This window comes from Chiloscyllium punctatum, chromosome 39 (assembly GCF_047496795.1).
Source record: "Chiloscyllium punctatum isolate Juve2018m chromosome 39, sChiPun1.3, whole genome shotgun sequence".
Taxonomy (NCBI): Eukaryota; Metazoa; Chordata; class Chondrichthyes; order Orectolobiformes; family Hemiscylliidae; genus Chiloscyllium; species Chiloscyllium punctatum.
This window is the reverse complement of record NC_092777.1, coordinates 32,940,822-32,957,801: the sequence shown is the minus strand read 5'-3', so window position 1 is coordinate 32,957,801 and position 16,980 is coordinate 32,940,822. Positions and strand designations below refer to the sequence as shown.

Sequence of the window (16,980 nt, the reverse complement as noted above, 5' to 3'; positions counted from 1 at the left end):
CTAACCACTGTATTTTCCAGATATTTTATAGATCAATTTTGATCAGAGGACCAATTATTTCCTGAGAATATTATCAAATTATTGTCAGTTGTGATGTAAGTTCTGTGTATATTATGCATTTTTATATTAATATCATGCTTCAGAGATTGGGTTCCAAAATATTGGTATAGGGGTATTGGTTTCTTTTGTTAAACCTTTTGAAAAAGCCCCCATTTCAGAAGTCCGAGCAGAACATTGATCTAATCTAGTATGTGTAAGAGAGCAGGTGACTGTGAGCCCCTGGCATTTTAATGGATTAAGATGCTTGGGTTTACAATGGGAAGTGCCAACAGTGAAGGCCATTAGCTTGTTTCTCAATTCAGAATAATCAAAGATTGAGCTTAGTTTAGAAAACCCAATGATTGACAGTTTTGAAGGCAGTTTGGAGGAAGTCTGACTGGAGTCAAAAAACAAGTTTAGTTTATTCACCTTGCAGGAGTGTAGGACTATTTAGAGTAACCACAGTCACTACAACAGAAATATAGAGTCTGTGCAGCTCCCAAAACAGGAGAGTTTGGTTTGAAATCTGCACATTAATAAAAGCTGAGAATATTTAAACTTGGTTTTGTGAACAATCATGCAAGAAGATTCCACAGTTTACAGGATGGCAACTGAGTGAATCATTTAAATAGAATTTTAAAATCTGATATACAGGGAGTAGTTTCTCTGGATTTGAGTCTCTGAAGCAAACATTGTTGGAAAACAGATTGAAACTTTGTTGTGCTGTGTGTTTCTTACTGTGTTCTATACATAGCTCAATTTTTAAAAATGTTTCATCTTTTGTCTTATTTTCCAATAAAGAAATTCTACATTCTTGTGTGTCCACGTTTCAGTAACTGATCACCACATTAACTTAAACTTTTAATGATATTTCAAACCATGTTTCATTCTGAGAGCTGGTATGTCCGGTAGTGCAGTGGGATCGTAACATCAGTTTAAAATTAATTACCAGAAATATCCTAAAGTGCTTCCCTTTTTAGTCTGTCAAAATTTTGAAACATTGAGATACTTTGATTAGTTGCAGCGTGTCAAAATGTAGTAGATCCAGTAATGCAGTAAAGTCCATACAATGAAGACTCTCCTCCTGCTGTTGATATTGTGATTAGTTCAGCTCCATATTGCCAAAGAGTTTTTATTTTAAAAAATAAGTTCACTTCACTTGTTGATCTTTCAGAATTGTGGTTGGCATTCTCTGTCCAAACCCTCCATCTTGCCTATTTTGTTTCTTGGGATCACCTTGCTACACCATTCCTCAGATGGTGTGAACAAACAACCAACTGGTTCAGATTTACCACACACAAAATCTGTGGAGCTCTTGTGGTGCAGAGGTGGAATCCTTCCCTCTGAGCCAAGCCTATTCCAGATATGTGTCATAACATCCCTGAACAGGTTGATCTAGATCTCTGTAAAGAACTGGTAGAAGCTAACCATTTATGGTTCAATTCAGTAACAGTTTTCAATGCTAAGCTCAATGTAGAGAGTAGAAATGTGTACTTACTCCTAGATGGTTCTTGTGAGACAGTGTTAGTGTCTCTATCTCTGAAACAGGAGACCCAAATACAAGTACCACCTGCACCAGTAGTGTATAATAACATCTCTGAACAGGTTGATTCAAAACCATCCCAAAGTCAGGTTTTGGGTGGTCCTAAAGTGATATTTGGAAATACTATATACTGTAACTGAGGAAATCCATTTGAAACACTATGTACCCCAGGGCCATAAGACAGTGTATCTATGATTGAAATCATTTTTAATTCGGGAGAAAAATTAAACTTCATAATGATGTCCTGCATCAAGTGATCTATTTCAACTCCATCTGCTTTGTAAACAAATGTAGATTTAAAAGTTTGCCAAAGGGTTTCTTTTCATGAAGATGGTGATCCTTAGATATTTGCATTTGGGTTTATTACCTTTCCAATGACTATTCGACAGAGATGATAACTACACTATGTGCAACTCCACAATATTTCTTACAGAAGTCACATTAACAAGAAAGAGGACAGTATCAGAAGGAGTAGGGGTACAAATTGCAGTTACATATAAAAAGGTAAGAAGCTAAATATCCTCAGCAATCAAAACCTTCCATTGTGCTCATAAAGACAGCTAACGTTCAAATAGCTGCAAAGTAAAATTGATTACATCACAAAGAATCTTGATAGTGCAATTGGTGATATGATGGAACGGCACGATTTGCATTAATAATTGTTTACATCAAATATGCTCACAGGGTGGAAGAGTCAGAGAACTGACATGACTATGTATTAACTCTCTGACTCACACTGCCTGGAAGTGGTTTCCAACTAGAAGCACCGAATCATCCTTGTGTGATTAAATACATTCGGGTCTTTGATCGTGCTTTAAAGAAAGGAATGCCTTTGGTCACAAAGAAGAAAGTAGCTTTTCAACGTATTGAAATGAGAAATGTGTGATATTGCTTGACAGTCCTTATCATAAGTAAAGGGGCACTAATATGTATTACGACTTCCCATCATTTATCTAATTGCACACACATTGGAATTATTTTGTTTACAATATGTTTTATTCACAAGATTTACCATATCAACCAATTTGCATGGTGTCATACTGAAGAGATAGGAGAAGCTTCACATTGCTGCATTTTTCACTAAAGAAGATGAATCTCACTTTTCTTGGGCAAAGGAGAGTGCTGCAGGGTGCAGTGTGGAGTGTTGTATACCTGCATTGTATGTCTCCAATGTATACACTGGCTCTCTGAGCATTTTAACTTGGTGCCCAAACTCTTGCCTTTTCCCCATAATTCTGGTCATTGTTTCCACTTGAATAATCATCCAATGCCCTCTTGAATACCTTACTTAAATTTGTCTCCACCATCTTTTCAGGCAGAGTATTCCAGGCCCCAATTACTCACTGTGTCAGAAAACTTTTTTCTCATATCACGTTTGCTTCTTTCACAAAAAACTTTAAAGCTGTGACCTCTGGTTCTCTGTTATTTTATGAACAGGGACAGTTTCTCACTTGTCTATTTTGTCCAGACGCTCATGATTTTGAAAACTTCTATCAAATCTGTGCTCAGCATCTCCTATCCAAGGACAACAGTCCCAACTACTTCAATGTTTCCTCATAGCTGAAGGTTCATAATCCTGGAACCATTCTCCTAAGCCTCTTTTGCACTCTCTCTAATGTATTCGCATCCTTTGTAAAGTGTGGTGCAGCTGGTGTCTAACCAGTGATACCCCTATTGATAAATCCTAGAATATTGTCTGCTTTATTTATAGTTCTCACTAGCTATCCTGCCACCTTCAATGAGTTATACATCGACGCTCAGGTCACTCTGTTCCGGCACACCCTTGAGAATAGTGTTGCTTATTTCTACTGCCTCTCCATGTCTTTGTACTAAAATGCATCAGCTCTGACTTCTTTGAATTGAACTTCACCTGCCACCTATTCACCCATTCCACCAACTTGACACTGTTCTTTTTAAAGTTCTGTCCTGTTTTCAAAGTTTACAGTTTGTCTAAATTTTGAAGATCTCCTGCACAACATGATCTAGATAATATATTTACATCAAGAAAAGCAAGGCTTCAATGTGAATCCCTGGAGAGCTCCATTACATACCTTCCTCCAGCCTGAAAATACCCATTAACCATTATTCTCTGTATCCTATCCATTGGCCAATTTTATATCCACATTACCTACTGCACGTTTTATTCCATGAACCACAACTTTCCTCTCAAGGGGCATGTGGCACTGTATTGAACACTTTTTGCAAGTTTATGTACATCACATCAACAGCCTTGCCCTCATCCCTTTTTGTTACCTCTTCAAAAAATGCCAGTTAGTCTGATGTGTTTTTCCCTTAACAAATGCATATTAATTTTCCAAATTATCTCCCTCTTTTCCAGGCAACTATTAATCTTATTCCAAATAATTATAGAACATAGAACATCGAAGAATACAGCGCAGTACAGGCCCTTCGGCCCTCGATGTTGCGCCGATCAAAGCCCACCTAACCTACACTAACCCACTATCCTCCATATACCTATCCAATGTTGAACCCTCTGCTTTGTGATTGCTGGGTTTATCTTTAAAAATTTCCAAACAGAATACTGTCCAAAAGATTATTGATTCATTTTTGATTCCACAAAGCCCAATTTTAGACCCACAGAGGTACAATTTAGCAAATTCAAGACCTATCCGCTTTCCTAAAGACAAAATCAGCACTAGGATTTATCTTTTGTTGTTTGCATCCAAATTCAAAATAGACTTTGCAACTAACACTTTCTATTTGTTGTCACTGTAGATTGCATTGAGCAACAGGGAAAGTACAAGACAGTTCAAAAGTCGATGCACTGGTTTAATCATGAAAACAATTCCTTCAACTGAGGCTGAAGGTATGATAAAAATCCATGAACAACAGCCTTGACTCAGTTTGCAGTTCAGTTTCTTGATTTTTCTGTGTTAGTTATATGTATGATTATTTAAAGCCATGATATCTATCATTTTTTTGTTACTGTTTGATTTTAATTTTAGTTAATTTAAATACGAGGGTCGCCCTTCAAACTTCATTCATAGGTACCACTTGCTGCTGATATCAACAAGCTCAGAATTAAGCTCTTCTTAAGTTCCCTGTAAATGTTCTAATCGAACCAAGCATGTAAAAAAGGAAAAGTAGAAACTCTCAAATGTAACAGCCTCGGAGTTGATTATTGACACACTTCTGGTTCAAAACTGTCAAGAAAAATATATAACATTTTAATTTCCCCACTTAAAAAATCACAAAATCTATCCGTTCAAAATATTAAAACTTTTAGTTATTTTTGCCACTGCATCTCTAAAATACTTCAGGAATTTTTTTTAAAAAGGCAATCAATAGTTTGCATTGTATAATTTTAAAACCGTTTTCCATTCCTGCAGTTTATTATTTGACTTTAATCTCAAGATCTCAATTCAGTAGGTGCCTTTTTAAATCTTATCAAATTATTTTTCTGCTGAAGCAAGGATTTGTATACTGTAACTCTTTTAAGGAAACAAAAATGTAAATCTTAAGATGATAAAAAGGAGTGAATATATTTACTGTTCATTTCTAAGAATATTGGATTGGAGATTTTTCCCGCAATGCTGTCACGTGTTAACCTGTCACTCAGTACAAGCAAATTTTTGATGTTGTGAAAACTAGATTGATAGTCCCTACCATCTCATTAAATGAGATATAATATTTCAAATAACAGTTCTAACTGAAGTATTTCAGGACTGTCTTCTAACCCAACAAACTGCAATATTTTGGAAGAGCTGGTGGCAATAACAGTAGGCCAACCCGTATTTTGCAGTGCAAGAGATTTAATGATCGTATGATTTTACAAGTATATTGCAAAGTCTGTTCGATGGCAGATATAAATTGCTTATGGAATTCTCAGGAAGAAGAGCTTCTGCAATGTAAAGATGTCAGGAAAGTAAAGGGAATAGAACCTAACCACCAAATTATTAAAATAAAACTTGAGTTATGGAAACATTTTCCTCTATAGATTACACAGGGACAGGGGTCCAAGTCTCTTCACTAGACAAGCAAAGGCTATGAATAAACTTAGCCAGTGCAATATACATATATATATATATACTTGCAAATTAAATTATTAGTGTATCCAAGTTGGTAGATACATTTATGATACTGTTTACATGACACTCATCTAGTTTGGGAACTGATATGTGCTAAGAAACAAACAGAGAACATCATAGGAAGAAGCAGTTTCTCATTTGTAAAAAATGATTGTGACATAATTTTTGATAATCAAGGATGTTTTGACATTAATTAAATAACCAAACTAATCACTAAATTGAGGCGGTTATTATTGACACATATCAATGTTTCCAAGCTTATTGTTTAATATGCATTGGAAATAGCATTCTTTTCTCTTAGTTCAGTGGGATGGCAGTAGCTACTATTCTTTGTACAAATGATCCGATACTTGACATTGTATTGTGACTTAAGCTGGAAGTGAATAGAACATTATCAAAGAACTGCAGAATGACTGGAAGATTACATAACATTCTGTTATAACTAATTTTTACAAAATTATAAATGATTGTATAGCCACTTAATTTAGCCTCTGGGTGTTGTGCAATTTGTGTTTTACAGATCTTGTTTGCCTGAATGTAACCATCTCTGAGGTAACAAACAAGTTAAACCTATCTGGAAAAATATCTTTGGTAAGTGAAAACTGTTATGCAACAGGCTATTTGTCAAAAACTGTGGTAAATGGGATTGACAACAATATGCTCATAGCTAGATTAAATCATCCGTGATATTCGATCACATGGAACTGGGAAACAAAGGGTGAAGGTTCAAATGAAATGCTGCTCAACCATTTTTCTGTAACCATGTAAATATTTAATAAAGGTTCATGAAGTTGCACTAGTTTGGTGACCTGTTCCTAGTTGTGTCAGGCTGTCACACTTTCTTGGGATATTCCTGTAAAAAAATGAAATGGTCACATAATGGTGACTTATTGGAATATTGCTAAAATGGTTTACAAATGGTTTTGTGCTAGACATGTCCCACAAACAACAATGAGATGAGTAAAGTAGTAATCCATTAATTTGATGCTGTTGCTTCCACCCCTGCCTTAGTTCATTTGCTGCTGCAAGTCTCATCTATCTCTTTGTTATCTGAAGATTTGACCATTCCCAATCACCCTTCCTAAACTTTGGCTCATCCAAAACTCTGTTGCCACTATCCTGACCTTTACCAAATCCCTTTTAATCATCATTCCTTATACATGTTTTGAATCATGCTCTGGCAATGCCTCTACCTCAATGTACTCCCCCTATGTAGGCAAACAAGGCAGTGATAATAACAAACTATATTTGCTGGACTAGCTTTCCTGGCAGTCTGAGCTAATAATCCTGAGACATTGGTTCAAATCCCACAGCAGCAGTAAGGGCAAGAGATGTTTGGAGGTGAAACATGTGAAGGTGAGAGAGGGTGGAATCGAAAGTAAAGTTTTCCAGTTTGAGACAAGAGCAGGAAATTGGTCAACCAATCAATAAATCAGAAAAAAAAGAGGTGCGGGAGGTGACCTTTGTTGAACTGAGACAAAGACTAATCCACAAAATAGCTAGAATTCATTTAGATACTAACGCCTAACACCACCTATTCTGTGAAAATGGAATGTTGCTTGACATTCAAACAGGGGAGCAGCGTATTCAGGGAATGTGACTTTTGGGGCTCCATTCAAAGATGAAAATACAAGTCTGTCAAGCCATCCTGGTGGGAAATGAAGGTTGGAGTGAAAAGGACATTGAAAGTGAAAAGGAAACTGTTAGGGTCAGGAAACTACAGTAAATGTCCAAAGTTGAGCGATGGAAGCAACTGGATAGAGCCTATTCAAAGGGAAACAAACAGCCAAGCCAGGCAGAAACGCTGGCTCAGCTACTGATCTGCTTACTTACTTGTTAACTGAGACATTGTGGGTTGTTCAGGTTGGGGTGGGGGTTCCTGGAAATATGCAAGGAGGTAGGAGGTTACTTATCATTCCATTAATGACTTATGTTTCGTGGAACCCTACAAAGATATTTGAGAGAGCTGTGTCTAGCAATGTGTTGATGATATGTTTGCTATATTTGAATTAGCATGTACAGATTTCCCCTCACCCCTTAATGAGCTCCATCTTGTGCTTTAAAATGCAACAGTCAAATAAGTACCCTTTCCTCGATATGCCGTTGAGAATTTGACTTCAGGTTCCGCTAAATTTGTGACCGCAAACCGCCCCTGACCTATTGATCCACGTGTTAGCATTTCTGCACTGCAACACACTGTATAATTGGTTGCCTTAACAACCATGTAAACTGGGCTCAAGCCATTTGTTCAGCATGCAGGCTTGATGCTGAAATATGATGCATATCATATAGGTTAATGACTATCCTGCTCAGAGAGTTTCTTGCTGGGTATGGTGCAGCCACGCACAAGTCTCTATCCAGTATTTAGATGTTATCCATTCATGGAATTACATTTGTAAAATAATCCTATGCATGCAAAGAATTTCACAGATAACTAATTTAGGACTTTATTTTTATTCATTCGCGCGACGTGGGTGTCACCAGCTAGGCCAGCATTTATTGCTTATCCCTAATTACCCAGAGGGCAGTTAAGAGTCAACCACATTGATGTGGGTCTGGAGTCAGATATACAGAGCAGGTAAGGATCACAGTTTCCTTCCCTAACGGACATTAATGAACCAGGTGGGTTTTTTCAACAATTGTCAATGGATTCATGGTCATCATTAGACCCTTAATTCCAGATTTTTATTCAAATTCCACCTTCTGCCTTGGCATTCTGATACATCTGGAGGACTTGACTGGAATATTTCACTGGTGATTGGGGAATGCCTCTGTACATTGCCACAGGCAACAGGAAAATTTAAATAAACATTGTCAGGCTCAGAGTTTGGTGCGCCTGCTTATATTTTAGGCTACATATATTAATGTACAGAGTGCTGTTCTTTACAAACAAAATGATATGTACACACACTCTGCCTGTTTCAATTCAAAATATATGTTAGCCATTCTCTGGTTCATTTCTTACATCACTGAGTTGACAAATTGGAGTCAATTTGCCTGGTCTAAAATTCCAACAAAGCTTTGCAGTTAACTGTTAGTCATCAAACAACTGGTACATTATCAATGGTCCTGCTTGTACCCATCATAGAGTCATAGAGATGTACAGCACGGAAACAGACCCTTCGGTCCAACCTATCCACGCCGACCAGATATCCCAACCCAATCCAGTCCCACTTGCCAGCAGCTAGCCCATATGCCTCCAAACCCTTCCTATTCATATACCCATCCAAATGCCTTGTAAATGTTGTAATTGTATGAGCCTCCACCACTTCCTCTGGCAGCTCATTCCATACACGTACCACCCTCTGCGTGAAAAGGTTGTCCTTAGGTCTCTTTTTATATCTTTCCCCTCTCACCCTAAACCTATGCCCTCTAGTTCTGTACTCCCCCACCCCAGGGAAGAGACTTTGTCTACTTATCCTATCCATGCCCCTCATGATTTTATAAACCTCTGTAAGGTCACCCCTCAGCCTCCAATGCTCCAGGGAAAACAGTCTCAGCCTAGTCAATCTCTCCCCATAGCTCAAATCCTCCAACCCTGGCAGCATCCTTGTAGATCTTTTCTGAACCCTTCCAAGTTTCATAACATCTTTCTGATAGGAAGGAGACCAGAATTGCATGCAATATTCCAAACGTGGCCTAACCAATGTCCTGTACAGCTGCAACATGACCTCCCAGCTCCTGTACTCAATACTCTGACCAATAAAGGAAAGTATACCAAACGCCTTTTTCACTATCCTATCTACCTGCAACTCCACTTTCAAGGAGCTATGAGCCTGCACTCCAAGGTCTCTTTGTTCAGCAACACTCCCTAGGACCTTACCATTAAGTGTATAAGTCCTGCTTAGATTTGCTTTCCAAAAATGCAGCACCTTGCATTTATCTAAATTAAACTCCATCTGCCACTTCTCAGCCCATTGGACCATCTGATCAAGATCATGTTATAACCTTCTTCACTGTCCACTACACCTCCAATTTTGATGTCATCTGCAAACTTACTATCTATACCTTTTAACTTGCCAACCAATCAGCTCTCTCCTCTCATGCATCATTTATATTGTTTTCATTTACATTTCCTTTCATGCAATTTTTTTCTGATAAGTGCAAGACAAAATGTGCTTTTGTTTTGGAGCAAATTTCAGAGTCAGTTAGAAATAGCATTAGGAATACTTAAGTAACTGGTAACCCAATAGCCTTGCTGTTGGTTTATGTGTTAATGGCTGAAGAAAGCTAGTCTGATTGATTATAAGGTTCCCTCTAGGGTTGAGAAAGCCCACACTTGAGAATACTGATGACAGTCCTGCCTCCAGACACAGCCTGCTTGTTCACCTTACTCACCATCTTAAAAATTCACTCCCTTCACCTTCAGTGCACAGTGGTATCAACGTGTACTAAATATAATATACAACAGCACACCCCACCAAAACTCCTTCAACAGCACCTACCAATTCCGTGCCTTCTACCACTGAGAAGGACAAGGGCAACAGATACACAGGAACGCTATTCTTCAAGTTACACACTATCGTGACTTGGAAATGTGTCACTGTTGCTGGGTGAAATTCCTTTCCTATTATCTCTGTGGGTTAGTTACACCAGGTAAACTGTAGCCCTCCAAGAAAAAGATTCATTACCACATTATCCAGAAAAGTTAGAGCTGGACAACAAAGTGTTGGACCTAGTCAACGATTCTTACTTCCCTTAAAGAATAAAAACAAGTACAATAATCCAGCAACAAAATACTGCAAATGTTGGAAATCTGAAATAAAAGCAGAAAATTCTACAGACAGTCACAAGGTCAAACATTTTCTGTGGTTTCTCTACCCAAAGAGGCTACTTGACATTTGTTTGAAATAAAAATTATGATGGTTTGGCCTGGTTTCAGACACAGGTTCAAACATCCCCTGTGCATCAAGCAATCTTTCAGTGACTTCTCAAAATTATAAAACACGATGTGCCACTGTTTGATCTGAATATGAATTTGTTGTTGAAGACCAGCATCACATTTGCTGGCCAAATTATCAAACACACAGCTGGCCCCAGATGTAGAAGCTCACATCTAAAATTGCAGAACATCACATTCCAACAATCAGTGGATTGATTGGAAATGCAGATGCATTAAATTGCTGAGAAATGCAAGTTGATCACATTCGAACAACACAAAGCACTGGAGAATGTATCTGTCGGCAGATAATTTTAAACCTTTACAGACACTAGGTTAAACCACAATGGAATACTGTTTACAGTGCTGACTGCAAAAAGGATATTAAAATACTAGACAAAACATGAGAAATAGTTGCAGGGATTTACCAGAACTAAAAGGATACAACTATTAGTTGAACAGCCTAGGATTCTTTTTTTCTAAAATAGAGAAGACTGAGCCAAGATTTATTGGAGGGCTTTAGAATTATGAACTTTGGGTGCATAGAAACATTTTCACTAAATTTAGATCATAAGAAACTTATCAGTTAGTCTGTTTCTAAAAAAACAAATAATGGAGTAAAGAGGAATTATTTCTCAGAATGATGAGAATGTGAAATTTGTGGAGTGATTGAAGCAGATACATTTTCCATATTTAAGGGGAGCCCTTTTGCACACACTAGACAGAAGCAAACCGATAGGAAAGATTTAGTAAGAGACAGAGGAAACATATACAAGTTTAAATAGTAGGATAGACCAGTGAACCACAATGGCCTGTTTCTCTGCTACAGATTCTATGTGTTTCCATGTAGCCCTGACAATGAAAGATGTAAGACAGTATTAGTGAAACTGCTTTAGAATATTTTAACCAGATCAACGGCTAGTAAGGCAAGATCCCACTAGCAGCTTGACAGAGGGACTGCTTAATTGGAAACACAAAATATTTGGTTCTTGAAGTTGAAGATCTGGCAAATAGCAGTCAAATTGTCAAGTCGATTATCTCTGTCCCTTGGAGTGTTTTTAAATTTGATTTATTGTCATATGTACCTAAGCGCAATGAAAAGCTTTGTTTGCAAGCAGTACAGCAATATGAATAGTATAATTATAGCAAAGAAACAGGCCATTCAGCTTATCAAGCTCAAGCTGATTCTCTGAATGAGCAAACCAGCAGGTCCCACCCTTTTGCCTAAGGATGAGGAAATGTTTTCCCTTCAGTTGCTCATTTAGTTCCCTTTAGAAAATTATGAATGAATCTGCAACCAACTCCCTTTCAGGCAGTGCATTTCTGAGCGTAACCAATTGCTGTGTGAAAACAGTTCTCCTCCTTTGATTACATTACCCGTCCAATCTGCATTGGGCAGGTTGCTGGTTGGAGTTAGAATTCAGATTTTTAACCTCCCACTCGACCAAAATGGCATGTTTTAAGGGGATGAAATAAATCTCCGCATGTTCGATTCACCAAAATGATTGAACTCAAGTGATGTTGGAGTGAAATTAGTTGTGTGAAATAAGAGTGAAATAAATCAGTTTTGTTCAAGTCTTTTAATATGAATAATTCTTTTCGGAATTTCTAATCTTCCAATTTGTCAAGAAGGTTTTAGTTTCTTACTAACTAAGTGAATAAGCAACTATTTCTTACAGATTGAAAACAACAAGATCAAAACATCCCATATAAAGATTGAAATCCAGGATACACTTGGAAAATCTTTGATTGTTTGTCTGGACAAGGATTCTAGAAGAATATACAAAGATGTTGTCAGGTTGGTGTCCACCTACTGTATTATATTGTCCAGTTTAAACTAGTTTTAAACTCAGTGTAGTGTTTAAATTCAGTATAGTATTACGACACGATGGTGAACCCTTCTGTTAATTAAACCAAACACCTAGAAAAGCTCACCTTGCCTCGTAATCTATCCCAACTTCCACTATTTAAAGAAAATAACATGAATTTTTATTAACTCTAAAAGGCAACATTAAACAACTATTCACAACTCTAGCCCTCCTTCGTCTTAACTGTTTATTACCCTGCCTCCAATTCTATAACAATATGCTTTTCCAATAAGACACTGATAAAAATTACATCAACTTAATTTCAGAACCATACAGCTGCTGTCATCTTCTGTGCCTTCACTCTTCTGGCTGTCGAATTCCCTGGGTCATCTTCTTTCTTTTTACTGCGAGTATGTTTCTACCTTTGGTAGAGAATGTTTCCTAATTTCTTGTATCTGTCTTGATGGCAGTTGTTTTCTCTCTAATTTTCAAAGTGTCTGCATTTTTATATCCGTAACATCGGATCGCCTCATTGGTTTGTGTTGGTAAAACAATCAATTCAAATTCAATTGAGTTTTAGTATTCTGGAGTATAATTTAAACTGGTTAAATTTGAATTGTCAAAACAGCAACAAAAACTCAGTATCCATTTCACAGCTAAATGTCACACGTTTTCAATTTTCCAGTACACTCTGGGTCTGCCATCTAATCACACACACAGGTGCTTATAATCTCTCAGTTCAGAACAGCATTCACTCTCTCTTAAAGATACAGTACATGCCTTCAACTTCATAACAATAGTCATGGTTATGTACTATCAATGCATCACAGAATAATTATAACACAGAAGGACGCCATTTGGCCCATTGTCCCTGTACTGATTCTATTCCCTCGTGCCAATCTCCTGTTTTTTCCCCATATCACTGTTCATTCATTATTGTCCAAAATAAGCGTTCAGTCCTCGCTCTTGAATGCCTCAGTTATAAAAATTACAATGGATCCATTTGGATTCATCAGCAAATATTAAATTCTTCAAAAGGAACGTTTTTATTCATTCAAGGCCTACTACAGTTGGTCAGATTAAATATCCAAAAGTTGGCAATCAAGCCTTGTTACATGACTGTCTGATATCCAGTTTTTCACCAGGATTAGGGGGCTGTCAACCACAATTGGCAAGCTTAAGTGATAATCCAGAAACATTGATCTGTGAAACAATAAGAAATAGTGAACTAAGGCCCTGCCAGCTCTCTCTCTGGTGAACACAGAAGATCCTATAGCACTACTTCATTAGAAGAGATGGGGTAATTGCTGAGTCAATATTTTTCATCAATCAGCATCACCAAAAACAGATCAAATGCATATTGGTGTTTGTGGGAGCTTGCTGTGCATCTATTAGCTGCCCTGTGTCTGAAATTACATCCGTGACTGTACATCTGAAGGACTTCACTGACAGTAAAGCATTTTGGCATGGCCAATAGTCTTAAAAGGTGCTATTTAACCCAATCTTTTTAAATACTTTATCCTTTCTCCACTGTGAAATTGCAGTAAACCTGAGGTACTTATCATGCCCAGTGTTCAATGAACACATTTAAATCAGCTGAGCTTAGAAGAAAATGAGTCCACATTGTCTGTACACATAAACACTTTAAGGGCTCCCTATTCTGGTCTCTCTTCATTCTTCTCTTGTTCAGAATAAAATCCCAAGGTAAACCATTTATCTTGACTCAGTTTTGTATTTTGAATTTAACCTTCACCCTCACAAAAGTTTTTTTTTTAATTATAGAACGTAAATTTGCCATTTTTAAAAAAAAATAACTAGTCAATTGATTGAATTTAAGAGTTTGAAAAATGTTGTTCATTGATTTTTTTTTTGTTTTAAAAAAACAGCATTGAAGTCTCTCCTTGTTTGGAACCTGGATACAGCTTCCATAAAATGAGGTCACTGAGATTTGGTCACAATGGAATGGAAAATGTTGGATTAACTAAGTACATGCCAAAATCCCTGTTGTTACCGATCAACACTTTTGTAGGTATTCTGTAAGTTGAACTACCTGTTTCAACTTGGGCAACAGGTCACTTGCCTGAAGAAACCAATGATTTGGAGCTGCTAGAACTGTAGAACAGAGTCACAATTACAAGTCCAATTGTTCAGGAGTATCTCTTCTGTCTGATGGATTACTTAAGAACAATTGAGTCACACAATATTAGAGACATTTCCTTCAAACCTGAAAGTCCAAAGGGTGGAAAATGAACCTGCAGAATACCAGAGGCACTGGTCAGAGGAGCTTGAAACTGATTGAAAGATACCTACAGCAAATCATAAAAGAAGGGTTTTGATGGTGAAGTTTTTTTTTCCCCATCTGGAAGTTATTCTTGACATAATGGGCAGGACTCAGCATTGGATCAAGTGAGTTCCCAGAATCTGCACTGTGCTAGGAGTACTTGCCCAACAATGATTTTATGTGAATTGGTTGATCAGTGGCCCAAAGATGCAACTGTTGTCTGGTTTAGATACAGTTGGCAGAATTTCATTGGAGGCCTTCCAGTATGGATGAAGTTGCAATATCAGATTATATCAGATTATACTGTATCAGAAGGAGCTCATTCAGCCCCTCATGCCTACATCAGTCTTCAAATGAGCATCATTACTTCCTGTGAGTCTCCTGTTTTTCCCACATATCCTTCCACATTATTTTTATCTAGCAAATTGTCCATTGCCCTCAAGAATGCTTCAATTGAACCTGCCGCTGTCACATTTCTGGTCAGTGCATTCCACACCTCAATCACTTGCTAAATGACATACCATTCTTGCTTCTTTTGCAAATCACTTTAAATCTATGGCCTGTCATTGTTTCTTTTACAAGCAGGAATAGTTTCTCGCTAACCATTATTTCCAGCCCACTCGCAATCTTGAAAATGGCTATTAGGTCTCCTCTTGGTTTCCTTCTTTCCAAGTACAACCCCAACTTCTTCAACCTATCCTCTTAACTGAAGTTTCTCTTGCCTGGAACCATTCTTGTAAAATTCTTTTGCACACTGTCCAATATGTGTACATCTCTCCTATAATATGGCAACTGGAGCAATACACAGTAGTTCATTTGAGGTCTAACAAGTATCTTGCAGGTTGATTGTCAGCCTGTAACCTCTTCCCTTTTGTCTAATGGCAGGTTGTAAAAGCAGGAGAGCTTCTTGGTAAGCCATTTTGAAACAGGCAATGGCAAAACACTAGAATACTTTGTCCATAAATGTGGACCAATCGAATGGAGGTTCATGCTTCAGTAAACAAAGCTGGAGAAAATAATGGCCAGAAAGATGAATGGAGATGCAATTGCCTTTGTGGAGAGGGTAAAAAATATTTGGGAATACTTGACTAGCCCAGTGTTTGCCATGACTGATGTTTGTATTTGCTCGTTATGATGCATTTTATTTAAACCAGTTGAATCTTTGGAATTCTCAATCCCACAGACTGAGTCACTGAATATCTTCAATGCTGAGATAGACAATTAAAATGTAGAGAAGTCAAGCTTTGGTGATCAGGCAGGAAGAGGGAGTTGAGAACAAGCTTAGATCAGTCGTAATGAGCACTGGAGTAGGCTTGAGGAGCCATATGATCCACATCTCCTTTTTGTATGTTCTTAAGAAATATACTTTAAAAATTAACAAAAAACAAATCCCCAGATCTCTTATGCAGTGATTTATTTTGTCTCCATTCAACTGAAAAGAAAATGTGGTTTCACTGACTATCAAAATGTCATAGTTAGGTATGCAAACTTTGTCTTGAAACAGAAGTTGAAGCTCTATGTTGGCCATCTTTAGAATATAGTTGCGAGCATCATAAAATTGTAGCCTAAAACTAATTTTGTTCAGAAAGAATTTACAGAACTATTCATAAATATGTAGGCCCAAAATGCCTCAAAGGTGCTGGTGTTATTGCAATTTTAAGTTTTAAAAAAAATATCTCTTCAGATTCAGAATGAAGTGTGATGGACCATGTGACTGGAAAGTTGCTTCACTACATAGAAATAAATGCACTCTGGGTATGGAAGAGGTGGGTCACAGGGGGTTGTGAAGGAAAAATGATTTCTTCTGTTTACTATTTGGAACAAAGTCAAAAACTCCCTCTTTCTGCTTGTAATTAGTCAAATAGGTTGACCATCAACCTTTATATACTACTAATACACTTGATAATTTATGTAGAAATAATGAACAGAGAAAATCCTTCTCCATAACATCTTACACTGTTAATTCTGTTTGATTTGCCACCTGGCTACTTGTCTGAAGTGTTTTTGATATGTACTTGTGTTTTCTAGATATGTACTATTTATTGAAGCCTGTTTCTGTAAAGCTAACATTATTTTTACATAATTAAAATATAACCAGATTGTTTAGTACTTCTGAAAATCTCTGAATATTTTTCATTAATAATTCAATAACATGCTTTGGGAGATGATTATTTAAAATCTGATTGCATCAGATCTTGCACTTTATCTCTCTGAATGTCTAAGTTTGAATTCACCCTCGCAATGGCCTAACTTTCTACACTGGTCACAACTGTATAATAGTGTAAGGGTCTGAAGGAGTTAATACAGAAAAATGCCCTAAGACAGCATCTACTGTGATGATACCATGTAGACTGGCAGATAAAATAGCTTTGGACCTTGAA

At 37.3% G+C, this 16,980-nt stretch overlaps 1 protein-coding gene across 1 annotated transcript in view; it reads left to right on the top strand.

Annotated features, from left to right (window-relative positions):
* LOC140463939 (phosphoinositide 3-kinase regulatory subunit 6-like) overlaps positions 1 to 16,691 on the top strand; it is a 99,133-nt gene extending 82,442 nt beyond the window's left edge. Inside the window, exons 17-21 of the mRNA XM_072558422.1 lie at positions 2,016 to 2,086; positions 4,319 to 4,409; positions 6,152 to 6,222; positions 12,190 to 12,308; positions 14,205 to 16,691. Coding sequence (XP_072414523.1) covers positions 2,016 to 2,086; positions 4,319 to 4,409; positions 6,152 to 6,222; positions 12,190 to 12,308; positions 14,205 to 14,358 — 506 coding nt within the window. The 3' untranslated portion in view covers positions 14,359 to 16,691. The remainder of the gene's footprint in view (positions 1 to 2,015; positions 2,087 to 4,318; positions 4,410 to 6,151; positions 6,223 to 12,189; positions 12,309 to 14,204) is intronic.
* Positions 16,692 to 16,980: the final 289 nt, after the last annotated feature.